Source organism: Lagenorhynchus albirostris, chromosome 14 (assembly GCF_949774975.1).
Source record: "Lagenorhynchus albirostris chromosome 14, mLagAlb1.1, whole genome shotgun sequence".
Taxonomy (NCBI): Eukaryota; Metazoa; Chordata; class Mammalia; order Artiodactyla; family Delphinidae; genus Lagenorhynchus; species Lagenorhynchus albirostris.
The window spans coordinates 26,619,228-26,645,251 of NC_083108.1; the positions used below are offsets into that span (position 1 = coordinate 26,619,228).

General features: G+C 48.8%; 1 protein-coding gene across 4 annotated transcripts in view; it reads left to right on the forward strand.

The window, feature by feature from the left end:
* Positions 1-26,024, forward strand: part of ST8SIA5 (ST8 alpha-N-acetyl-neuraminide alpha-2,8-sialyltransferase 5) — a 119,990-nt gene that overhangs the window by 77,246 nt on the left and 16,720 nt on the right. For 2 of the 4 annotated variants that reach the window (XM_060170431.1, XM_060170429.1), the window contains exons 2-3: positions 7,614-7,721; positions 21,172-21,264. The exons of 1 other annotated variant lie outside the window; for it this stretch is intronic. In XM_060170431.1, the coding sequence (XP_060026414.1) occupies positions 7,678-7,721; positions 21,172-21,264 (137 nt within the window). In that variant the 5' untranslated portion in view covers positions 7,614-7,677. The remainder of the gene's footprint in view (positions 1-7,613; positions 7,722-21,171; positions 21,265-26,024) is intronic. One more of the 4 variants, XM_060170430.1, reaches the window with a different exon arrangement.

The following is a 26,024-nucleotide window of genomic DNA, read 5'->3' on the forward strand; positions in this document are numbered from 1 at the left end:
ACAGCAAGTCACCATGACCGCCTACAGAAGTGGGAAAGAACACTGTTCTTTTAAGAAGTTACACTGCTAGCTTCAGCAGAAAGAAAAAAAAATTGCTCTTTATGGTTGAGCAGGCACTCCCATCTTTGAGGAGCTCTGCACATTAATGCAGCTGCGCCCTGCACATTAGGGAGGGAGAAGGCCCAAACACACACAGAGAGAGAATTTTTTGTTTAATTTTTCTTGTCCTGCCTTAAAATATAAATTTTATTTCATCAGATCAAAGTTCAATCATTTCCCGAGGATCCTGGAAGGGTTATCATTGGGACTGAAGGTATAAACATTCTTATACCCTCTGATACATATTCCCAAATTCTCGTCCTGAAAGGTGATTGACACCAATGACCAGCCCTAGGTATTAACATTACATGTATTTTGTCAACTTGATAGGTTAAAAAAAAAAGAATTGCATAACTTTCATTTGCAAGTCTTTGGTTACTAGTGAGATTAAACCCACACCACAATTTACCTTGATTTTGCATGTGTAAGATTCAAAAAGCACAAAAGAGTATGGATGTGGAAAGTAAGACTCCTTCTCACCTAGTCCTCCAACAGCTTTCTTGTCTTCTCTGGAATTGAACACTGAGTTACATGCATTTAAGTTGTATGTTATTAGATTTAAGCTCTTACACATTAGAATTTATATATCTGCTTCTGTGGACTGTTTATATCCTTAGGTCGAGGTTTATTGCTCCCCTTTGACAGGCGAGGAAACTGAAGCTTCAAGAGGTGAAATGCCAGGAGTCACATAGTTAGCAAAAGCGGGTGAGCTCCGGGGGTATCTCTATCTGGGAATCTTTGGAGGCAGGAATGAGGCAGCTGCAGGCACGTGTGACTGGGAGGGAGCGCCTTCTCATCCAGGAATGTTTCCCTCATCAAATTGCTGCTGCCGCCTGAAATCCCACCAAAGGCTGGCCCGCAGCTGGGCCATTCCAGTGTCTGAGAACTGCCAGTTTCTGAGGTGAGCACTGCACGTGGCACGTGGCCGAGCCCTGGCCCTGCCTCCTCTTCTCTGCTTTTCTGGTACCCTCACACCCCACCCCAGGCCAGTTCAGGCCCCCTAGCCAGTTGCCCTTCAAATCCAGCCTCTCCCTGCCTGGGAGGGTGAGAGTTTAGAAACACCTCTGTGTCTACAACCCCTCTACCCACCCCAGGAGGGCTGGACCCAGTGAGCCATCTGGGGTGTGTCCCCCCACCCTACCTTGTTTCTTCCTCTTTCCTGGGACGTGCAAACCTCCTGCTCTAATTTTCCTCAAGAGGGACCCTGGAGAGGGTGGGATTCAGGATCCTGGAGTTCTAGAACCTAAAGGTACCCGAGTCAGCCCCTGTTCCCCGCTCTGCTTGCTTAAGGGATCTTGGGTCAGACAATTTTACATCAGGTTTATATACACGTCTCTACTCTAGAAAGGACTACAAGCATGTGGGGACGACACGCAGAGAGGTAGGCAAAGGGGACCCGTGACTCGGCAGAATGTGTGGTGCCGAGCGGCTTATGCTGACTGGGCCGGGGGCTCAGGGAGGAGAAGGCACTTCAGCTGGACTTGGAAGTTTGGGTGGGACTCAAGTAAGTGGGGGATGGGATGAGGGTGAGTGGGAATGCCAAGGGCAAAGGCGTGAGAGTTGAAATGCCATGGTGGGTCACGAGGCTGCAGGCAAAGCTGCAGGCAGTTGCTGGAAGGGCCCCTGAGTTGAGGGTTTGGAACTTGTCCTTTGGCGATGGGGCTTCTTGGAAGGTTCTGGAACAGAGGAGGGGTGCTGCTGGCATGGTTCTCAGGGAGCCGGCTCTGAGGGAGCATAGGAGTACGTGAAGACTGGAGATGAGGCTCGGAGGTTGGTGCCCTCCCATCCTCTACTGACCTGGGGAATGTAGAAATGACAGTGGCTTCAGTCTCCCCCTGCAGAGCCCGAGGAGGCACGGCCTTCCTTGGAGGTGGCTTGTGAGGACAGGATGCAGATGCCATTTCATCCGGAGGCACCCGGCCAGACTTTGTGTGATCTGGGCTGCAGGCCCAGTGCCCCACTGGGTTGGGCACTCAGCGCCTGGAGTCCTGGGCTCTGGCATCAGGGGTGCGATTTCCCAAGGAAACCCAAGTGTCCACAGTGCCCAGTGCCCTGCACCCCACGGATTCAGCCTGTTTTGGCTCAACGTCCCTGGTGATTCCGACATCTGAGGCGGCATTTCCTGACACTTGGCCCCAGGGCCTGCTGTATGCAAAGGCAGGTGGTGCAGTTACCCACACACTGTGAATGGAGCGCTATGGAGGCACCACACCCCCGTTCCCATAAGCCATCTCCACTGGCCTCCTTCAGTGCTGAAGTCCCAGGTTAGAAGTCTGTGACTCTGGGTCTCCCATCAAAATGGGGGAGGATCTCAGAGAGTATTTAAGCAAACTCCTTCGTTTTACTATAGTCTATGGTTTGTTTTATATAAAAATATTATCACTAAATGATTGACGGCAAAGGCAGCAGCTCTAATACTTAAAATAATAATCATAATATAAATTTATAAATAGTTAAAAAATTAGATAATGACAGATACTGTATGATATCACTTATATGTGGAAGCTAAAAAATAAAACAAACTAGTGAATATAACAAAACAAAAATAGACTCACAGATATAGAGGACAAACTAGTGGTTACCAGTGGGGAGGGGATGAGAGGAGAGGCAAGATCGGGGTAGGGGATTAAGAGGTACAAACTATTATGTTTAAAATAAGCTACAAGGGTATATTGTACAACACAGGGAATACAGCCAATATTTTATAATAACTGTAAATGGAATATAACCTTTAAAAATGGTGAATCACTATGTTGTACACCTGAAACTTATGTAATAACATTGTACATCAACTATACTTCAATAAAATCTTTTTGTAGAATATTGGATATTAGAAAAGTCGTGTGTGTGTGTGTGTGTGTGTGTGTGTGTGTGTGTGTGTGTGTAAAAAGCATGGGGACAAAAGGGGAGGAAGAAGCAAGGGCCTTGGGATCAGACATGGACTTGAATACTTTCTCTGCTCCTTCCAGGTTCTGGGCAGATTATGAATCTAATCTTATGAGCCTCAATTTCCTCATTTGTGAAATGGGGGGATAATAATACCTACCTCCAAGCTGTTGAGAGGGTTCAAAATAAGAAAAATCTATCACGGTGCCTGGAACATATATATATATATATATATATATATATATATATATATATTTGGCTGTGCTGTACAGCTTGTGGGATCTTAGTTCCCCAACCAGGGATTGAACCTGGGGCCCCAGCCGTGAAAGCGCAAAGTCCTAACCACTGGACTGCCAGGAATCCCCTGGAACATAATTTTTTTTTTTTTTTTCGGTACGCGGGCCTCTCACTGTTGTGGCCTCTCCCGTTGTGGAGCACAGGCTCTGAACGTGCAGGCTCAGCGGCCATGGCTCACAGGCCCAGCCACTCCGCGGCATGTGGGATCTTCCCGGACTGGGGCACGAACCCGTGTCCCCTGCAACGGCAGGCAGACTCTCAACCACTGCGCCACCAGGGAAGCCCTGGAACATATATTTTTTAACTCACTGCCATACATCTTAGTAACCCTTCATAATTTTTGGAAGATATTATCAATGGAGATAATGCTACTCTCATGGGCACGTCTGTCTGTTTTTAAATTGCTTCTCCAATGTATAATTTTGTCTTTTGCCCTGAAACTCCCCCTGGTAGTTGACTGTGGGAAGCCTGGGCTGCTTTTGCTACCCTCCGACGGCTGCAGGAATTACTGCCATGAGAGTCAGGGGTTGACAGACATGACTGTGGGTTACACAGCAGGAGACCTAGCTAAGCTGGGCTGTCGTCAGCGACAACAGAGTAAAGCTGAGCCTTAGTGAGCCTATCACAGATTTCATAATCAGAAAGTCTAGACCAGAGCTATTTGAATTTTAACAGTCACAGAACTTTTAAGTAAGTACAAGGTGTGAAGTGGCACCCTAAGCTTTTCAGTGCTCAGGGCCTTAAAATATCTGAATCCAGTCTTGAATAACTCAGTTTAAATAATTCTTTACATGTCGCATTTCCCCAGGTTTAAGACAACGTTTAATGTTAGTTTCACCAGGAAGGTGCAAAGATTTCTTGAGGCTGCCACAGCCCAGGAAGTTCCCTGCACCGACTCCAAGTCCTGTTAGTGATTTCAGTTCTGCGCTTTGGTTTTAAAAATTATTTTAACACATTTTTATCATGAACAAATGGAGAAGAAGATGGAGAACAATGTGACAAACAACCATGTAGTCACGACTGTGAATTATCAATGTTAACAAATGTTAACATTCTGCCCTATGTATTTCAAATCTTTTCCTCTCTTTTAAAATAAATTAGACATAAAAAACAGAGCACCCTTTGTAGCACTTGATTGCTAATATTTTTTATCTTGTTTGCTAATATTTTCATGTGTGTTTGTGTAATCACCGGAGCTGTAGGGTAAGCATTGAGAAAACATGAGTTTGCTCACCTTGGGGTCCTGACCCAGGCCCCGGCACAGTTGCTGGCACAGAGTAGATGCTCAATAGATTTTTGTTGAATGAATGAATGAGTGAATAAAGCTTCTTTTTCCTTTGTTATCCTCCTTCATATCTCCACGTACCCTTTCCTCACTGGTGTTTCGTTGGCTAATAATGGACAATTCTTACACTTAGCTCAGGAATAGAATTCAAATTACTGTGTAAAATATATTGGTTTTGAAACTTACACAATCAGGTTTTTTGGAGATACATTAGAAAATGTTGCTAAACTGAAAGAAGGAATAAACCTGAATCCTCCTTTCAAAGATAACAAGCTTTATGGTTTAAAACCCTACAAAAATGGGATCATTAATGCATATCCCCTTTTATAACTTACATTTTTCACTGAATTTATTATGCACACCTTTCTGTGTCATAGTTCCTGCTAAATATTGTAATAATTGATGTCTTCTTAGTAGTCTGTCACTTCTATGACCCTGGGAGGACTGTCTTGTGAAGGGACATCCGGCTCTCACAGGGGCCAGTTTGGGTGGGAGAGTGAGAGTGCTTCTGGGTCACCCCTCGTGCACTCGGTGGACATGAGTCTCTCTGGCCGGACTCTCTCTAAGGAGCCTGTGAGTTTCCTAGCTGAGTGCTGGGCTGGGAATTGCTTGAATATGCTTGTGAACCAGCTAATTTTCAAAATTGCAGGTGGAAATACTACTCTTTTCTTGGCCTATAGACAGTCTGGTACAAGCTTTTAGGAATAAAAGTTTTTACAGTCAGAAAGCCAGAAAGTGCTGGGTTTAAACCTTAGGTTGGCCACTTGTTAGCCTTGTGGCCTTGGGCAAGTTACTAAACCTCTCTGAGCTGCACATGTCATCACCTATAAGTGCAGAAAATGGGACTTGCCACATTAGCCTGTTGTTGGAATAGAGCTAATGTATGTGAAGGGCCTGGTTCACTGTAGGTGCTCAGTAAATGTTTCCCTTCTTGATAAACCAAACCCAAATTCTCTCTAAGAAATAGCTTGCAATATTACCTCGAAATATCTCTTTGAAAGGAAACATAACAGATAAATAAATAAAGGTATTTATATTATAGATGTTTATAATATATTTATAAATGCATATAAGATAGATTTATATATTGTACGTATATAATATTTATGTTATGAATAGATAAATATATAAAGAACTTGAGCCAGAACCAAGTGGAACGCTGCCGTTCCCTGAACACTAAGAACTGGACGGGCATTTTGCTGTGGCTTTGGGCTCTGTCCTGTGAGTTGTGCCTATTCCTCTCCCAGGTCAGCTCCGCTCTGCCGAGGAGGCTGGAGAGTGTGAGAAGAGAATCCGAGTCACTTGGCAAAAGCATCGATTGAGCACCTCATGTGTGTGGCCTTCTGCTCATGGGGCCCCAAGGGCGTCCTCCGCCCAGCGTCTGGCTGGAAATGGGGCAGACTCGCAGGCGGGAGGTGACCTGGCCCTGCCATTGAGGACACAGCTCAGCCCTATAAAACTTTCGGTCAAGAACTTTGGAGACATCGAGACAGTTCTCCCGACTTGCAAGATGAGAATAGAGGCCTAGAGAGATGTAGAGACTTCACTGAGGTCACTCAGCTCATTAGTGGCCGATCTGGGTGGACCAGAGCCCAGCTTCCACCACTGTCGCTGCCCCATTTCCCTTAGTGTAGAGACTCTATTAGAGGGCTTTATTTTTAGGGGGTTAACGGTTTTATTTTTGCTTGCTTTATTCTCTACTTAAAAGTTAAAGTTTACCCCACGTACCAGGGTCTTTAATGGGACTTTAAAATTCACATTTAAGGGCAAGCCAGTCTCTAGAAGGTGCACTGAAGCTCCGTGTTGTGGGCAGTGGTTCTTAACGGGGTTGATTGTCTCAACAGGGGACACTTGGCGACGTCTGGAGACAGTTTTGGTCATCACAGCAGAAGGGTGGAGGATGAGGACCTGCTGGCCTCAGAGAGTAGAGACCAGGGGTGCTGCTCACCAGAGGATCACAGGACAGTCCCACAGCAAGGACTGCACAGCCCCAAATGCCAGCAGTGCCAGACTGATGGGGCGGCGGCAGCCCTTTCCTCTGTAGCCTTCTCTTTTGACTTGGTCAGGTTCCCTCCGGGAAACCCATCCATGCCCAGACCTTTGGGGGCAGGGTGGCTGGGGCCGGGCGTGCTCAGTAAGCTGACTTCCAGGTCAGCCCAGCTGTTTTTAACCTAGTATCTCGGTATATGAAGACTGCCGTCTGCAGGGTGGGCAGGCAGAAGGCCCGGACTGCTTGGGCTTAAGGCAGGGGACTTGAGTGTGTGGAGGTGGGGAGTGTTTAACGCTCCTTATAAACCTGAAGCAACTCTTCTGTGGGGGGCTCCATTCTGCAACCCCACCTTCAGTGGCCCCGGCGGTGCAGTGAATTCCCGAGCCTTCCCGCAGCCTGCACGGAGAATAGATTTACTTCTTATAGGCGGTCAGGGCTCCACTGTCTCTGGCCTAAGGCAATTACTCATCTGCTTTGCATCTTCCAAAATGTTGTCGCGGCCCCTGCTACTCCTCTCCATCCATGCTCATGCCCTTGTTAATGCCTTTGCTGTCCTTTCAGTCAGGTTGGGGGAGGGAGCAAAGGGAACCATGTGTGTTGAGTCCATCATCTTAAACCAGGAGGTGTGTCCTTATGAGTTGGAAAACTAGATTTCATTAAAAGCTTTGCCGTGTGTGGGGCCTCTGGGGAAGGCAAAGAGCTGGCGAGCTGGAGCTCTTCTGGTGTGAGTCTCTGGAGGCGGAATTGAAGGGCGCACCAGATGGGGTAGGGGAGCTCTGCGACCTTGATCTCGCTAAGCCTCAGGTTCCCTGCGTGTATAATGTGTAACCCTGCCCTGCCCGTAGAGGTGAAGTAAGGGCACGGATGTAGACGAGCAGAGAACACCGTAAAGGGCCGTGATCTATTACCGTCATCCTCCTGGGTGGACATCCCACTCGTCTCCACTAGGCGTGATCAAGGCAAGGTGTCACGTGGCACACGCCAGAATGTGACTGTCTGGTGATGGGCTTACCCAGCACGTGAGCATGAGTACCGACTGCCTCGTTCTCTTGCCAGAGGTCTCCAGTTTGGTTGGCAGAGTGGTGACCAGCTGGCCAATTGGACGGGGCTCTTTAATGTCATGGACGACCCAGCAGTGCAGAGTGGCAGTGACTCCAGCTCCAGGTACAGACCCCGGCGAACGACCAGGGAAGCTCATCCCAGGGTGACCCTGCATCCCCTGCCCCATGGCCTACCCCCCAGGGCTGCCCTCAGGGAAGAAGCAGCCTCAGCACAGTGGCCCAGAGCTCACTTTGGGATCTTGCCTTGTCTGCTTTGACAGGAGAGGTGAGGGCTAGAACCCAGCCAGAACAAAGAAGGGACTCCTGGGGCCCTCTCTTTTGGGGTGGGGGCTGGGATGAGGGCTGGAGAGGGAGTCTGGGTCTCCAGCCTCCATTTGAGATGGGGGCAACATTCCACCCCTGCTGCAAGGCTTCCGGATACCAGGCCACGGGTGTGTGTAGGTTTGTGGGGGGTGAAATCAGGGTGGGTGAGTGTCGTGGGCTCCCTGTTCCTCTGCAATCCCACTGGACAGGCCATCCCTACTCTGCCCATCTGTGAGGCTGACCTTGGCTGGGGAAGAACGTTTTCATCAAGATACGATGCTGAGGGCTTCCCTGGTGGCACAGTGGTTGAGAATCCGCCTGCCAATGCAGGGGACACGGGTTGGAGCCCTGGTCCGGGAAGACCCCACATGCTGTGGAGCAACTAAGCCCGTGCGCCCCAACTACTGAGCCTGTGCTCTAGAGCCTGTGAGCCACAATTACTGAGCCTGCGTGCCGCAACTACTGAAGCCCACGTGCCTAGACCCTGTGCTCCGCAACAAGAGAAGCCACCCCAATGAGAAGCCCGCGCACTGCAACGAAGAGTAGCCCCCGCTCGCCACAACTAGAGAAAGCCCGCACGCAGCAACGAAGACCCAACACAGCCAAAAATAAATAAATAAATTTATTAAAAAAAAAAAGATACGATGCTGAGAATTGACATTCTACCACCACGTGGTTATTTCTTCTTGATCGGCTGTAGTGTTTGGAGTTAAATAAGTCATTAAGGGCACTCTGTATATTCCGGAGTAGGAATTTAGAAACTATTTGTAGAATGAATGAAAATGGAATACTCTCAGGCAGGGCACACTCATTGCGAGGGGCAGGGGGGAGCATTGCGGGGAATTTTTCTGATAAGACGGGATGCTCTCTCTGCTTGGAGCTGGGTGTGGCTGGAACTTCCCAGCTAAGGGTTTCCTGCGGCTAAGTTGTTTGTTTCTTTAATTTTTGCATTTATAAGTATGGGCTAACTTTCAGATCAGTTTCCCTGGGAAAGAGGCCTGAGTTTTCATTGCTGTTAATTTCGACACCAAAACGTCAAATCGATCCTGCAGAGGAGAAGTAGCATGTTTTTCAGGGACCTCAATACATCTGATTTTGTTCAATGCTTTGAAAAAGAAAAGATGTGGCTCCGGTGTCGGCAGCTGTTTGGGAAGGTGTCCACAGGCCGGCCCTGGGCTGTGGTGGTGGCCTCAGGCCGTGGCCTGGGATCAAGGTCTTATTCTGGCCTTTTAGAAGCCCAGTTCTTTCTACATATGCGTGGTGGGAGCCCTGGCCAGCCGCTTGGCCCCTGGGATGTCACCCAGTGAGAGTGACAAGTCCAGAGTTGTCTGTTCCGTATGTTGAGCCTCCAGTGTTGGTCCTTCTGCTGTGTGATCTGCCCGCACAGGTGGGGGGTGGTCTAGATAAGTCTTCAGGTGTCTCCCTGGGAAGGACTCCTTGAAGGGCTCACCGAGAGGTTTTGGCCAGAAGGTGCTAACAAACTGAGCAAGACAGAGCAGGCCCCTGGAGGCCATTCTGGGTAGATGTCCTGGGCAGGTGCTGCACGAATTCTAACTTTTCCTCCTGCCAGCGGCTTTGTTCTCTCTGTCCTTTTCCTGCAATCTTGTCTCTAATTTCTCTACCTATCTCACCCCACCTAGTCTCTCCTCTCCCTTTCTTCCTGTCACCCGTTCTTTGTCCACTTTTCTTTCTCAGCCCCTGTGTTCTGCCTCTCTCCTCCTCCCTCTCATCTCCCTTCCCCTTTATCCTCTCTCCCTCTATCAGCAACTCAGGCCAGCCTTCCCTTCCCTGTCTCCTGGGGTCCCTCAGGGCCAGAGACACCTCTGGCATCTGTCAGGTGCCCTTTATTCAACATTGTTACCAATTGAGTTGATTTCCTTCCAGAGAGCCGCCATTTGACCAAGAGCTCCCTTAGCCACTGAATAAATGTGATGGCCACACATTCCAAGTTCTTCTGGGACACTTCCAACTCATACCCCAATTTCCAGTTGACCCCCAAACTCCCCACATATGTGAGGAAACATGGTATGTGTTTCACACGTGTAGAAAATAATGGTTAATGTAAGTAGAACTGACCTGTATGTTGGTGATTCTTTTCCTTGGCGTGGGAGCAGCTTCTGCCTTCTTTAAAATGGGCAGGACAGCTCCTGGCAGCAGACGTGCAGGGCTTGGGGGAGGACCTAATGACACCGTGAAAAGCGCTCTGCGGAGTGAAAGTGCATCATCCCAGCGGACAGCTCTCTGTGCCTGCAATACGGGATGAGCTTTGTGGTATTGTTCACCTACTGAATAATTCAGCGTATGCCGTATTTTGCTATCCGTAGCTGTGTGCTATGTTGAAGCGTGGCGCACCTGATGTCATTTTTTATTAACACTGTTGGAAGGGAAGTGAGGAGGCACCATTTATAACAGAGGATAAAGAGAGGCAAAAAAAGCAATGACTCATAAGTTGAATACTCAACCAGGAGCCACAAGAAGAAGCAGGTCCAAATGATCCATCTGGAGCACTCCGAACAGGACCGCAAAGGAAATCCAGGCCAGATGGTGCTCATAAAGGCTGTGGCCACGTCTTCACTTTGGACATAAGCTGGGGGAAGTCCAGACCCAACTGGAAAGTGTATGAGTTACAAAATATACATTGACATATGGCTTTATTGATTTCAAGTCTAGATCTAAAAGCATCCAATAAGCGTCCCTAGGAGAACTGCTTTAGTGAACAGATAGGAATAATTGTTAATCAGCCAATGCTTCTATTTAAGTGGGTGCTTTGAACAAGCAGGAAGGTCTTTGAAGACAGCTCTCATCATGTTCAAATTATGTGTTTATGTTTCTGTCTCCCAACCTAGACAGTGATGGTGCTTCTCCATCTTTGAATTTTTAGCACCCAGCATGGCACAGGCTCAACAAATGTTAATTGAATAAAAGAATGCATTAAGCAAGAACATAGTAAAGACTTTTGTTAAGAACGCAAACTTCAATGTCAGTGTCCTGGAATTCTCCCTTAGAGATTTATTCCTTTGGATTAAACCTTGTCTTCTGGCACTGTCTTTGAAAATTAATCCCTGGGGAAGGGAAACACTTTGGAATCAAAAACTCATTCACAGTTTGGAATGACCAGAGAATTTTTTCTCTTGAGAAGAGCAGGTAGTAAGGAAGTCTGAGAGTTCTGGGTGGCAGGGTGGGAAAGGGGAAGCTGATAGTGGAGGAGGGGTATGTAGGAAAATAGAAGGCAATGAAGGCAGATGATGTACTTTTGCAATAACTGACTGAGAACTACACCCCCCCAAACCACCCCCACCACGGCGCATGGTGATTCTGGAAAGGGTAGATAGGGGAGGGGAAGGGGAGGGAGGACACTTGTCCTGTCAGCCCACTGCTTTGACTTCTCCAGCCTGGCCAGCTGCCTGCAAGACCAGTGACCACCTGGAGGGCAAGGGGAGGCACAGCACACGTCTGTCCTGCAAAGTGGATAGGCAGTGTTGCCTCCGCTGCCTCAGGACATCCCAAGGAAAGGTCCCCCAGTCACAAGGGCTGAGGACAGCTGAGGCAGGAGTCCCCAAGGGGCTGACTCACAGCCTGGCTTGTAGCCACAGCTCAAAAGGCTTCACTCAACTTCTGCCAAATGGATCCTGTTCCATATCCCAGCCCTTGTCCTCCTGCCAGGATCCACTTCCCACTAGGCCTCCTCCTTGAAGCCTTCCCTGATAGCCCCTTTCACTCTGTGTTCACTCTAAGATGTGTCTGCACAGAGGGCTATTTCTATCATTACGCAGGCAGAGAACTCTCCAGCAAGTGCACACGAACCACTCTGTGTTTGCTCGGGAATTCTCCAGACCTCGAGGAGCCTCCTACCCTGGGGAACTGGGCTGGACTGCCTGTGCATGCAACTTCAGGGCCCTCCGGACATGATAGCTTCAGACACAGCCCACAGGCGGCCTGGCTGGCTGGCCTCCTCAGCCCCTCCTCCCAGGGTGCACACAGCCTTGGCCCCCTGGTCCGAGATGGATGGCAGGAGATGGCTTGCAAAGACAGCTCAAGGAACACTTCTCTCTGAGGTCTAGGGCCGAGCTGGCCCAGACTGTCGCCCGCCCAAGCTGTCTGTTCCCGGGACAGCGTTTTCCCTGTGCTGCTGGGCTTCTGACTGGGGTGCTGGGGACTTTCTACAGAGGAAGGTGGCCCCAGCCACAGGAGTAAAGGGCAGGCCCCAAACTGGTGACACAAAAGCCTCTTCGCTCTGTAGAACAGCAGGCCAAGTGAGTGTCAAGGCTAGAGCTTTTCTCTCTGGGTCAAGGTCTGTGTTGTGCCTAGCAGCTACTGTGCAGTATGGGGTATGGAATCGTCATATTTCAGAGCTGGAAGGAACTAGACTGAATTCAATTTAGCACTTCGTTATGCTATATTGAATTGCTCCCTAATTGTTTCAAGACAGTGTATAATTAAGGAATAAATTGTGCGCTACAAGTGCTCCAGGAGCCTAGTGAAGTCAGAGGCGCTTCCATGGAGGGGCTAGACTGGCTTGGATGTGGATGGGTGATGCCTGTGGTCAAGTGCTACCGGGGGCTGGCTGTGTGCCAGGCATGGTGCTGGGCGCCTGACACGTGTTACTGCAGTTAATCCTCACACTCAGAGCTTTGAGGTGGGTGCCGTCATTGCCCCCATTTTACGGAGGAGGAGCTGAGCCCCCACTTCCAGGTGTTGTGGGTGGTGCAGCTGGAGCACACCCATGCAGTGTGACTCTGAGCCCTAGCACTAGTGGGCCACGCACGACGGAGGGATTCTTCTTTCTGGGCTGTGGACAGACATCCAAGGTTGGCTTGGGTTGGGTCCCCTCGTTTCTCCTTGCCAAGTCCTCTCAGACCGCCTGTTCCTGCCCTCAGCTCCTGGCTGTTAGACTGGACTAAAATGGCCATATTGATCTAAGTAGGTGATTACATGCATATCTTCTTCGAGTATTGTCATTAGCACTAGAGGCAAGACAATCTTTAGGGTCTTTCATCCCTTCCTCTCCTCCTTCCCACTTTTTTTTTTTTTTTTTTGCGATACGCAGGCCTCTCACTGTTGTGGCCTCTCCCGTCGCGGAGCACAGGCTCCGGACGCGCAGGCTCAGCGGCCCTGGCTCACGGGCCCAGCCGCTCCGCGGCATGTGGGGTCTTCCCGGACCGGGGCACGAACCCGTGTCCCCCGCATCGGCAGGCGGACTCTCAACCACTGCGCCACCAGGGAAGCCCCAAAGGGGAGCTTCTTAGGGCTCCCTGGTCTGGCCCAGAAAATAAGGCTGCCATGTATGTGCTCTTGCAGGGAATGTGCTAGATATTGGATCTGGGGCCCTGCAGAGCTGCTGGCTGGGGAGGAGGAGTGTCAGCATGAGGCTTTGCCCCTGACCCTCCCCCTAACCTGTGCCAGGAATAACGCTCCACTGAGGTTCACGATGGAAGCAGATGAATCACAATACAATCAAGGGTTGCGCTCAGAGCGTCAGGCTATGTAGCTTTCAGTTCTGATTTCTCAAAATAGCTCTGGGGATTCCTGTGGACAAATGAAGAGACACTGGTCCAGAGAGGGCCCTGGTCCATGCAGGGGTCTGGGTCAGGTCCCTCCACCACCCAGGAGGGGCAGTGTGTCCTGGCAGCTGTGCCCTGCTATTGTTAACAGCCAAGCCCTTCTTGCCTCTCCTTGCATCTATCTGAGAAGACACTCCAGTCCTTTGTGTGTCAGGCTGTAATTTTCAGACCTTGATTTCTGTGTGTTTGCCCTCACGCTTAGTATGGTATCTCAAGATGGCAGCTGTTCTGCTCTAAAATAGCACTGAGCTCACTGAAGGGCTGTTGGCCTTGGGAAGGGGAGGGGGCTGCTTACTGAGAAGCTCTCAAATGACCGTGGCTTATGCCGGTCAGGGAGACGGGCTGCACTGAGGTGACTAAGGACGTGGGTTCTGGGCTCTTGAAAGTGTGAGGTTCCTTTTTTAGTGCCTCCATCCACTGGCTGAATGACCCTGGGCAAGTTACTTTACCTCTTGTAGCCTGAGTCTCTGGTGTAAACCGGGGCAGTAATGCCTGCCTTTTAGGGCTGTTGGGAGGGTTAAGTGAGGCTAAGTTAAGGATCTGGTATCAGGCTACCACATACAGTTGTGCCAGGTGGGCACTGCACAAAAGTACCTAGCCAAGTGGAGTTGCAATCCAGCTCACTCTCATTTGACAGGCCATGTGCCTGGCATGTGGAGAAAAAGGTGCTTTTTCCTAATTCACACAGAGATGCCATACCCGCACTGTTCCTACCCAGTGTGGGATAAATAAACCACTCTGTGGTTCTCTGAGACTCTGCACCAGGCTTGACAGGGGCCCAGGGGTTCATATTGCTGAGCTGGGGCAGCTTCCCTATTCCTGGGGCTGGTGGAGGTCCAAGAGGTGTGCTCTTGCATGACACAAGGACTGCCCTGGGCTCCTGTTTTCTTGAACAGCATTAGTATCTAGGGATGAAGCGGCGTATTAGATAGAAAGCTGAATGCGTGGGCTTCATCTTGTACCAACCAGTGGCTTCTGGGTCTCAAAGTACTGTGGCCCCTAAGGAAGGTCCCGCGGTCCTGAAGGAGCTCTGGAGGTGGGATCAGGTGAACAGGGGAGCCCTCTGTGGGGCAGGCTCATATGGAGGGGCTGGGAGGAATGACAGAGCCAGACTCTGCACACTGGATCCTGGGCATACTGAAACGAGGCCTCCTCACCTTCCAAGCGGGAGCCCAAGCCTGCGTGGGAGGAGGGGAACCAATATTCAGAACCGTTGCGGTCACGTCTTCATTTGTCTTCTCGCTTAGTAGGGGCCCTCGCCTGCTGATCAGGCAGCAGCGCTGCCCAGCTATGCCCCCCACACTCCCGAGGGCACAGAGACGGGGGCAGGACGGATGCAGCCTGGCACCAGCATTGGACTTGGCTGCCAGAAGCCAAGTGGCATCTGAGATGAGCTGGGCTCCTGATCTGAGCGGCTGGGACTATTTATACCTGTGAGGTGCCCGAATGTGGTGCCCCTCCCCTTTGAGGTGGGTAGAGATCGTCTTTCCAGAATTGAAAGAAGAGACAGTGACTAAGTCACCTTGAGAGGCTAATGGAGTCGAGGAAGTTGGAGAAACTGTTGCTCTCAGTCTTATAACAGCTCAAGGGAAAGCTTGAGATATTTAGAGAGAGATCCATGATTTAAAGGGGCCTTTCTTTAGTGGTTTCCAATAGTAAGAGAAAGCTTATAAAAATATAGAAAAGTGTTTTTTGAATCATTCATAATCCCATTACTCAGAGAAACCTACTATTTTTTTTAAACATCTTTATTGGAGTATAATTGCCTTACAATGGTGTGTTAGTTTCTGCTTATAACAAAGTGAATCAGCTATACATATACATATATCCCCATATCTCCTCCCTCTTGCGTCTCCCTCCCTCCCTCCCTATCCCACCCCTCTAGGTGGTCACAAAGCACTGAGCTGATCTCCCTGTGATATGCGGCTGCTTCCCACTAGCTATTTTGCATTTGGTAGTATATACTAGTCCATGCCACTCTCTCACTTCGTCCCAGCTTACCCTTCCCCCTCCCTGTGTCCTCAAGTCTATTCTCTACATCTGTGTCTTTATTCCTGTCCTGCCCCTAGGTTCTTCAGAACCATTTTTTTTTTTTTAGATTCCATATATATGTGTTAGCATACGGTATTTGTTTTTCTCCTTCTGACTTACTTCACTCTGTATGATAGTCTCTAGGTCCATCCACCTCACTACAAATAACTCAATTTCGTTTCTTTTATGGCTGAGTAATATTCCACTGTATACATGTGCCACATCTTCTTTATCCATTCATCTGTTGATAGACACTTGGGTTGCGTCCATGTCCGGCTATTATAAATAGAGCTACAGTGAACATGGTGGTACATGACTCTTTTTGAATTATGGGAGAAACGTACTATTAATATCTTGTTACAGTCCTTCCCTTTTCCCATGTGTTCACGTATGTATATATAATTCGTTTTGGAGATCATAGTTTTGTAACTTGCCTTTTTCACTCAACATTATCATGAGCATCTTCCCATTACACACAAAAACTTAAGCATCATTTCTGATGTCTGCATGATGGTCAGTATCCAGACCAAAAAGGGATTTCTATGGCTTCCTCCAGAATGCCGTCCTTGGGCCTCCTGTCAGAAGCAGAATCAAGGGGTGACCCGTGTGGCAATGCTTCTTGCAGTCTTATTTCCTCAAGTCATTCGTCTTTAAAGAGTGAGATGGAGCAGCACAGCCTCCCCAAAGCATAGCGCAGATATGCTGGAGAAAGAAGCAAGGGCTCTTAGCTCCATTTTTCAGATGGAAAACTAGGCTTTAGACCCAGGCCTGGAGTGATTTTGATGACGTGGCTGAGGTACCACATGGAGTGTTTTCAGAGTTTTGTTATCATCACGTGTGGTAAGACACACAGACGTGGAAATGACTGTCATGAAGGAAGAGGTTTTTATACTTACAGATCTCTAGAAACAGGAAGCACACCATGCCATGTAGGACCACACAGGAAGCACCAGAGTCGGTCAAGAAGCAGGAGGAGTGAAGGGGAAAAGTGGGCAAGAGCCATATAGGCAAAGCCTATATGGAAGGAATGGATGCGACAGGGTATGCAGACTTAAGATTGGCTAGTGTGAATAATTTCAGTGGGCTCTGGGGCAGACGGCTGTCCCTAGTTGTTTGGCAGCTGGCCTTGGGGTGATTAGGGCAGAGGGATAAGTGGCCCTAAGTGTGAGAGGAGGAGGTGGTGGTGGTGGTGGAGTATAAGCTCTGGATTGCTTGGTTTGCGTATGAAAGGTGTGCTCATGGGCTGTTTACCATCTCTAGGAATTGACTCGTTCTAGGAGAAGCAGTCTCTCCAGGGCCAGCAAGGCCCCAGATGTCAAAGCATCAGAAACACATAGTTAATCTATGGAGTCTGCAGCAGAGATGGGTGATCAGGGACATCCCCACGTCCAAGCAGAATTCAGCATGGGCTTCATCCTCAGGGTGGTAGGGGAGAGGTTTACTAATAGCAGCAGAAGGAGGATGGCAGCCAATCCAGATGGTGGAGAACTTCCTGAGTTATTCGTCTCTGACTCAGCTCTGCCATCAACTAGCTGAGGGACTGTAAGCATGTCTCTGACTCCCTGGGCATCCACTGGCAGCTCTTGCCCTTTAACGGCAGGAGAAAGGGAAAGAAGGGAAATGGACATGCCTTGGGCACTTCCTGTGTGCCAGGCCCTGTACTAGTGCTTTCTCTGAAATTCTCATCAATATCTTCTCTCAGCCCTGTCACAAGTGTACTGCATTTTTAATGCTGATTTTACAAATGAAGAAACTAAGGCTCAGGAAAGTGATGGACCTAAGGTGGCTAATGAGGGGCAAAGAAGGATGTGAACCTTATTCCAAAATCCTCTCCACCCAGTAGCCACTAAACACACCACACAAGACCATTTGGAATCATTGAACTGCCTAGTGATGTGCATATGAGTGATGCTGGGGATTCAGGAAAAAGGAAGACTGAGTGGAGGCTGCAGAGGAAAGGCCAGGATGGTCTTGTGAAGGCAATGGAGGGGCTGGCTGATCAAAGGGAGGTGCTGCTTGGTTTTAACTTCCTTGGAGAGTTTCTTTCTCCTGTTTGTGGATCATTAATTCATAGTATTGTTCCGGCTTGGTTAGTAAGTGGGAAAAACTGAGGGAAACTTGGGGATTGTATTTAAGTGCTGGGTGGGACTTTAGATACCACCTCTTTCAGATTATTTTTAGGAGGAGAAAAAAGAGGCCCAGAGAGGGGAAGTGATTTACCCAACGCCACACAGCTGGTTTAGAGGCATATCCTAGATGTGTCTGCAAGTGTCCCAACTCCCTGAGAACGCTAGGATAAGCCTTCTCTTAATAATCTTCTGCATCATAATCTGGAGCTTTTCTTAGTAGCATCCTGAGATCATGGCTTCAGATGACCCAGTGGATTCCAAAGGGCTTTGTGTCACTGGCTCTGGTTGCAAATGATGATCTTTGTGATAAGACACCAGACCTCACTTACTGTTATGTGACTGGAAAAATGACATGAGTTGGAGCCAAGGTCATGGACTTTTTTGTAGCCCCAGGCTGACACCTTTGTTCTTAGTTGCAGATAACAGAATCCATTTTAGCTAAAGCAGAAAGGGATTTATTAAGGGTAGAGATAGCACAGAATCATTGGGAAAGCTGAAGAAAGACTCTAGGCTAGCTTCCAGGAATGTCTCTGCAGACTGCATTGTGAAATTGGGCCACCGTGGAAGCTGCTGCCTCTGATATAATCGCAAAGGTGCTGCCACCACTACAATTTCCAAGAGCCATGCCACCTCTGCCACATTCTGCACCAGCAAAACAATACATTGAGCTTTGTTATTCTTCTAGAACATGGCTCTGACTCAGTCGCATGCTACTGATTGTTGAACCTAAATTGCTTCAAGGACCCTAGCTACAAGGGAGTCTGGGAAATGTAGTTTTTAGCTTTCTTATCTCTGTAGTACAAAAGGTGCAGAGATACCAAAGACAAAGTCCCTGTGTTTGAGATACTCCTCATTTGGAAGGGGAAATAGATATATAAACAGACTATTATGATACAATGGTATCTGCTCTAATTAGGAGCAAATGTATAGAGGGACCCTGAGAGTGAGCATTAGAAAAGGCTTCCCAGAAGTGGGGGCACTTGAGCTGGGTACTGAAGGATCAATATGAGTTTACCAGGTGAGAAAGACAGAGAAAGGTGTTGTAAAACACAAGGGAAACAGAGAAAGGAGAGTGTGATGTTTTGGGGATCCTCAGTGCCTAGTTCTTATGAAATCTGCTTAAATTCTTTTAAGACATGAGAGAAAGGAGAGGATTTATTTTGTATAAATAGGAGCCAATTTGTTGTATAAAATATTTTAACATTCTAAAATATTATTTAAAATTTCTTAAATATATAATTATAATATTTTAAAAATTAACTTAAATCACATTAAAATGAAAGAACAAATATTTACAAATATAATAGTTTTAAAGTGTTAAATATTAAATTGTATTTTTAAATTATTTAAAATACCGATCTTTTAAAAAGAAGCCAATTTATTGGATAAATGTCTCAATATTTCTAAAGCAGCACAGACATAAGTTTGTCTACATAAGTTAGTGAGAATATATGTGAACTAGCTGCTGCCACATTTTGGGAGGTTTGTGGGAAATGCTCAAGGACTGACTTTATTTTAAATCCTTGGTTGTGGCTTGCAGTGCCCAGCAGCAGTCCTGGGGCTCCATCCCCACCTCCTGTTCTCCAGGGCTACCTGTTGAGACGCCACTGCCCCAAGTTTAGAGAGGCTGACCCTGCAGACTTCTTGATTCTGGGCTGTCACGGGATCCCACCCTCCCAGCTTAATCTGCCCAAGCATCTTCTGAAAGAGAGGCCGTGAGGAAAGGGTGCACCTGGCCTCTGCCCTGGAGGCCCCTTCTGCCTCTGTGGCCAAGTCCAGCAGTGAACTACTGTGCTTTACCTTGGTGGGAACCCTCCCCCTGACTCCCCCACCTCCCCGCCTCTGACTTCCCCACCCCCCAGGCAGGCGGATGTTCCCTGGGCTGGTGCAAACTGTCAGGTGCGACTAAGGGAGGCCATAGGGCACTTTCCAGGGGATACCAGCTGTCCTCGTAAGTGGGTGGACAAGAGCAGTCTTGACTGTATGCACTGGTTCACAACGCAGCTTTGCCACCTGCCACCCACACGACTCTGGCAAGTGAGTTAACTCCCAGAGCCTCCTCCTGGTGGGCTAGTAATAAAGATTGAAAGGGAATATGATGCTTAATGAAATAAGTAAGACAGAGGAAGACAAATACTGTATGGTATCACTTATATGTGGAATCTAAAAAATAATACAAATGATTGTACATGCACAACAGAAACAGACTCACAGACTTAGAAAACAAACTTGTGGTTATCAAAGGGGAGAGGGAAGGGGGGAGGGATAAATTAGGAATATAAGATTAACAGATACAAAGTACTGTATATAAAATAGATAAACAAGAAGGATATACTGTATAGCACAGGGGATTATACCCATTATCTTTTTTTTTTTAATTTTTTTTATTTTTTGTGGTAAGCGGGCCTCTCACCGCCATGGCCTCTCCCGCCGCGGAGCACAGGCCCCGGACGCGCAGGCCCAGCGGCCATGGCTCACGGGCCCAGCCGCTCCGCGGCACGCGGGATCCTCCCAGACCGGGGCAGGAACCCGCGCCCTCTGCATCGGCAGGCGGACTCTCAACCACTGTGCCGCCAGGGAAGCGCTATACCTATATTATCTTGTAATAACCTATAATGGAATATAATCTGCAAAATACTGAATCACCATGCCGTATACCTGAAACTAACATAATGCTGTAAACAACTATACTTCAATTAAAAAGAAAGAAAAGTGAATGCTTCCACGTAGAGTGCCGGGCCCTGAACGTGGCCCATGACAAGGGCTCAGCAATATTGGCTTAAGTTGCTATTGTTATTTTGCGTGACGCTGCAGAAGGTACTGCGAGGTGACTCTGACATGCCTGGAGCCAGCTGGTGTGCGAGTGGGCTCGGGCCCCTCTACACTGACAGCACCACCTGGAGTGCCACCTGTTTAACCTCAGTTTTCTCAGCTGCCAAATGGGGAGAAAGAAAGAGTCTCACCTAGTCACAGCGCGAGCATGGACATCAGTGAGCTAATGGAAACAAATGCTTTTTATAGTAGAAAAAGCAGCTTGTGTTTTTTCAGCTATGCTTGTGACTGTCGTTGTGTGACACTTCTCCCAAGAGGAGGAGAAAGGAGAAAAGAGCAGGAAAGGGCAGGACCAGCTGAAGACCTGTAGCTTTACTACCCTGGCTCCCAGGGCTGCCTCCATCAATGACTGGTCAGAGGAAGAATGCAAATGAGAACATGCCCGGAGCATCCTCTTTCTCCTTCGAAGCCACCACGTGGAGCCAAACCTGCTTCTATGAAATGGGTTCATGCTTATACTTCCAGGTTGATGGAGGTGCTGAGAGTAATTAGCCACCCAGTGATGAGGCCAGAGGGCACCAGCAGTCCTGGAAACAGACCCTCTTCAGGTCGTCTGCTGGGGTGGGCTGGTTTGCTCTATTAATTTGGCCAGATACCACCCCTCTGCCCCCCGCCCCCCGACAACAAGAGCCCCGACAGGTCCCTGAAAGTCTGGCCGCTTCTCTGCGTAGTAACCTCTGTCCCTATTGGTCCCCAGGTACTTTGAATTTTACGAGGGCCCTTTTGAGTATAACTCCACGAGATGCCTGGAGCTGAGGCACGAGATCTTGGAAGTGAAGGTGCTTTCCATGTGAGTGTGGCCGGGTGGGTGGTGGGTGCAGGGTGGGGCACGTGGGGACGGGCAAGGCAGGGTGGGGTGGGGGGTGAGGGATTGACCCAAAGAAACTGGAAACCTGGTGCATCACTACAGAGAAAGAATTAGGGTGCTTCCCCGGGGCCTCTGGCATTCGGAGAGCTCTGGAGGGCTCGATGCAGGGACGACTGTTCGTGTTTTATGAAAAATGCCAAGTTTGCAAGGTTACCTCTGGTGACTGGGCGTTCCAGTCCCCGGCTCAATTACCAGCGTCCATGGTTATCATCACTGGGCTCCTCTTGGATAGAAATCGAAGAGGGCACCTGAGTATCTTATCTGAAATTCAGTACTTTGTGGCTTAAGCATTGCCCTCTTGCTATTCGTTAAATTTTAAAAAATTATTTAAAGGTTACAACATTCAAGTGGTACAAAAAGACATACAGTGAGAAGTCCCCTTCCCACAGCTACCCCCCCCAGTCTGCCCCTCAGAGGCCACCCATGTATCTTCGTGCATCCTTCCAGAGGGTCTGCATAAACCAGCACCCATGGGTGGATGTCTTTTACCTTTTTTTTTTTTTAATACAAATAGCCAGAGAACTGTGCTCCCCACTCCCTACCAACAGTGTATCACCTGTGGCTCTTCTACAACCCGTGTGAGGGAAAACGCATTACGTGCTGGACTCACCAGTGTGTATGTGCCTCCCTCACAGCACTGCCATGAATTGAGAGGAATTTGTGTCATGTCGATCATGGCAGGATATATGTTTATTTGAAAACAGTTATCACTGACCCTTGAACAACATGGGTTTGCACTGCGCAGGTGCACTTATATGCAGACATTTTTTGAGAGTAAATGCTGCAGTGCTGCTTGGTCCGACGTTGGTTGGATCTGCGGATGCCCAGGAGCTGTGGTCAGGGAGGGCTGACTGCAAGCCCTGCGCTGTTCAAGGGACAACTGCACATCCGATGTGGAGAAGCACAGTGGATTTGGAGCCAGGCAGTGCTGGGTGCTTATGTGGACTCACGGGCCCTGACACGATCCCAGGACTTCCATCCATGGCCCACTGGCAGGAGCCACTGCTCCTTTAGCCACTTGACATGATTTCCAGGTCATGTGGGTCATTGAAAGAGCTTGGAGCTTGGGGTCAGGCAGACTTGGGATCCAAAGCTGACTCTGGGCCTTAGAAGCTCTGCATCTTTATACAAATTACTTAACCTCTTTGAGTCTTTCCTTACCTATAAAAATGGGGACACAACTACCTACTTTTAAGGGTTGCAGTAAAGACTAGCTGAAGTAACATATGTGAAATAGATAGCCCAACAGTGCACATCTACAGCAGCACACGTAATAGGTGCTCAGTAAATGTTAATGTGCCCTCCCTCTCTCCCCCCTCCCCTTTCTTTCCGTTTTGGAACCAGCAGCAGCTTTTCTGGGCTGACATTCACAGACTCCATCAGCTCAGTAGTGCGGGAAAGCTCCGCGGATAAGGCCAAACGTCCAGCTGGGATCAGCTGCGTTGTTCACGGTCCTTGTTCTGTTCGAGGGTCTCTGTAGCTTCTAGAGGGACCGCAGGAGGCAGCTCACCCTCTGTCCATCCCACCCAGCCCTGAGCGGAGCACACTATGGAGGGCGCTAGGAGTTAACTGGGCCAAGAGGATTCTAGACTGAGGGGACAGTTTGTGCCAAGGCCTGTGTCAGGAGAGGCCCACTGTGTCCCAGTCTCTGAGAGCTGGCCTGAGGGGCAGCAGGAGCCATGTCCCTGGAGGAGCAGGCAGGGCTGCACCTTGTGGAGCCTTGCAGTGTGGACCGGGATTTAGATTTTATCCTTTTCTTAGGTCCATGGGCACCCATGGGAAAGGTTTTAAACAAGTGGGGGCGGGGGGAGGATAATGTGATTGGTGTTTGCTCTGCCGAGGAACTGTGACTTAGTGATGAAGACGTCTGTCCAGCCCGCAGGCAGGAGCCAAAGGTATAAGCAGAGGGCCTTATCTTTTCTCAGAACTCAAAGATCTCGGCCCCTTAAATGTCTCGCTGGGGACAGCCGGAGCACTCTTCACTGAGAGCATACCTTAGAGTTTTCAAAGGGTAAAGAATTAATCTTTTAAATTATAAAATGCAGACAGTTTCTTCATGGTTACTTCAAGATCTAGACAGGAAGTCTGAGAGTCCCTATAAATGGGCCATCCTTCTGTCACATCGCATCCCTTTACCCATATATTTTCTCTGCATTAGTATAAGTCCTTGTTTTGGTTTGCTATGGTTCCCATAACAAAGTACCACAGACTGGTGGGGTTAAACAACAGAACTTTATCTTCTCACAGTTCTGGAGGCTGGAGGTCTGAGATCAAGGTGTCGGCAGGCTTAGTTGCTCCCGAGGCCTCTCTCTCTGGCTGATACGTGGCCATCTTCTCGCTCTGTCTTCCCAGGGTCTTCCCTCCGTACCTGTGTCCTAACTTCCTCTTCTTATAAGGACATCAGTCATATTGGATTAGGGCCCACCCTGGTGATGTCATTTTAGCTTAACCACCTCTTAAAGACCTTACCTCCAAATAGAGTCACATTCTGAGACATTGGGGCTTAGGGCTCAACATATGAATTTTGAGGGAGATATAATTAAGCCCATAATAATCCTTATCACAGCTTCCATTTAGGGACCATATTAGAAGTTACTGGGCCCTTTGTTTCAAGCCTAAGTCTTGAACATTGCGGGGTGTGATGGGAACCTCATTTCCCCCCATGATCTGTGGCCACCCTTTGTCCCTGGTCAGGGACTTGTGTTGGTGACAAAAGGTCCTCTGCGTGTTTGGCTCTACTTGTCTCTGCCTTTGGGGCACCCTCTCGGTTCTCCTGAGCTGAGCGGCCATCCCAGCTGGCGACCTGTGAGCTTTACCCCATCTGTCTCTTCCATGTCAGTTGCCCTCTGTGTGGTCCCCTGGCCCTGGAGTCTTGGCGCTGGTGGTACTGGGGGTCTGAGAGGAGAGAGGCCGGGCTGTTCATGGGGCATGTGAGCCTGCTGGGTCATCAGGGAGCAGTGATACCAAGTGATATCTTTCCTGAGTCCTCAAGCTGAGGTCAGTGGGCTCCCCCAGGGCTGGAATCGGAGAAGCCAGAGGCTGGTCTCTAATCCGACTGTTTCTGATGCTACCTGGGCACCTGTGGACGTCACTGTGCTCCAGCCCAGAGCCAGGAGTGGTGCTCACGGCGGAGACCCTGAGTCATCCGGAAAAGGTTAGATCTCCATCTGTGAATGGAAGGGGCTGGACGGACGTGCCCAGAGGCCCTTCCGGTACATGAACGTCAGCTGGCATTCCATCTGAGGAGACAGTGGGGTGTGTGATTCATCTGGGAATGATTCTGATCCAAAATTGCTCCAGTCAATGGTAAAAATCAGTCAGCTGGAAAATTCCCATATGGTAAAGGCCTCGTTCCCAGACAATATCCAATACAATGAGGATTTACTCTGTGATGATTTGTTACGAAATCACATTGTCCCTAATACTTGTAAAAATTATTTATGCTGACTTTTAGTCATTCTAGGGCCTCTTTATTTTTAAGCCAATTGCTGCCTGTGCTCACACACTGATGGGGGCCATGCCTGGGACCTCACCCTTGGTGTCTCCTGCCACCGCTTCCCCATCTTTCCGGGCGGGGGAACCCTGCACAGAGCCCTGTACTGAGACCAGGAGAGAGGCTGGGAGCAGGGCTGGCTGGGCAGAGCTTTCAGGGCTGGATGTCCCTTTGTGCCCACACTTTTCTGAGTCTTGTTGCCTGACCCTACCCATTCTCAGGACGTGTCTGTTAAATGAGTGAGAAAGTGGACGAAACCTAGGTGGGAACAGAAGAGGCCATGGCAGAAAAGGGGGAGAACAGTGAGGGAGAACGAGATGAAGGTGAGCATCTCCTGCACACGACTAGAAAAACCAGGTAGAATACAAAAGTTTATAATAATAAAAAGCAAAGGTCCCCTTCCCCACAGCCTCTCCCCCAGGCCTGCTACTCGGCTGTTTCTTCTGGGAATTACCTTGTACCTCTCAGTCCTATGCATGCCATGTATGCCGTGTTTAGCATTCACTGACGGCCTGGTGTGGTGGGTGAGGATTCAGCTCCCTTACCCAGCCCAAACCATTCCCCCCACTTTTCCCAGTTGAGGGGTACTGCTATTTTTATTCTTCTATCTATAGATCACCTAAGTAACCTATTTTTTGTTCTACCAAATGTTGGCAGTATCTCTTGATCCTGTACTTTGTAAGATGAGGCTATTAAAATTACCCCAACTTTTTAATTCCAGCCTCTGGCTTCAGTCATCCGTGAGTTTACCTTTAGAATGTCAAGGCTGATAACATTTACATTCTATTTGTAACCAGAGCAAGCCTCTTTGGGGCCTGCTATGGGCAGACTCTAAAATTTGAAGATCAGAAAACAGTGATTCTCATCTCTTTTCCTATTCATTTTTTCCCCTTTTTTTCTCGAGCTTCTAGTCATCTTTTCCCTTTGAACACTTTGTCTCTATCATGCCCCCCCCTTTTTTTCCCCTGCCTATCCATCGACTAGGCATTCCCCCAGGGTTTCCCCTCATCCTCTTTCTCCATCCTGGACAGGCTGCTCTCTTGGTGGGTCACACACTGTTGTCACTTCCCTTCTCTGCCTCCGTAGGTTAGATTCACCTGGAGCTGCTTCTTTCTTGGTTTACTCCTTCATTTTGCTTCCACCCATCTTCAAGTAAATTCCCCCCAAATAGTGGGTGGAAGGTAAGGGT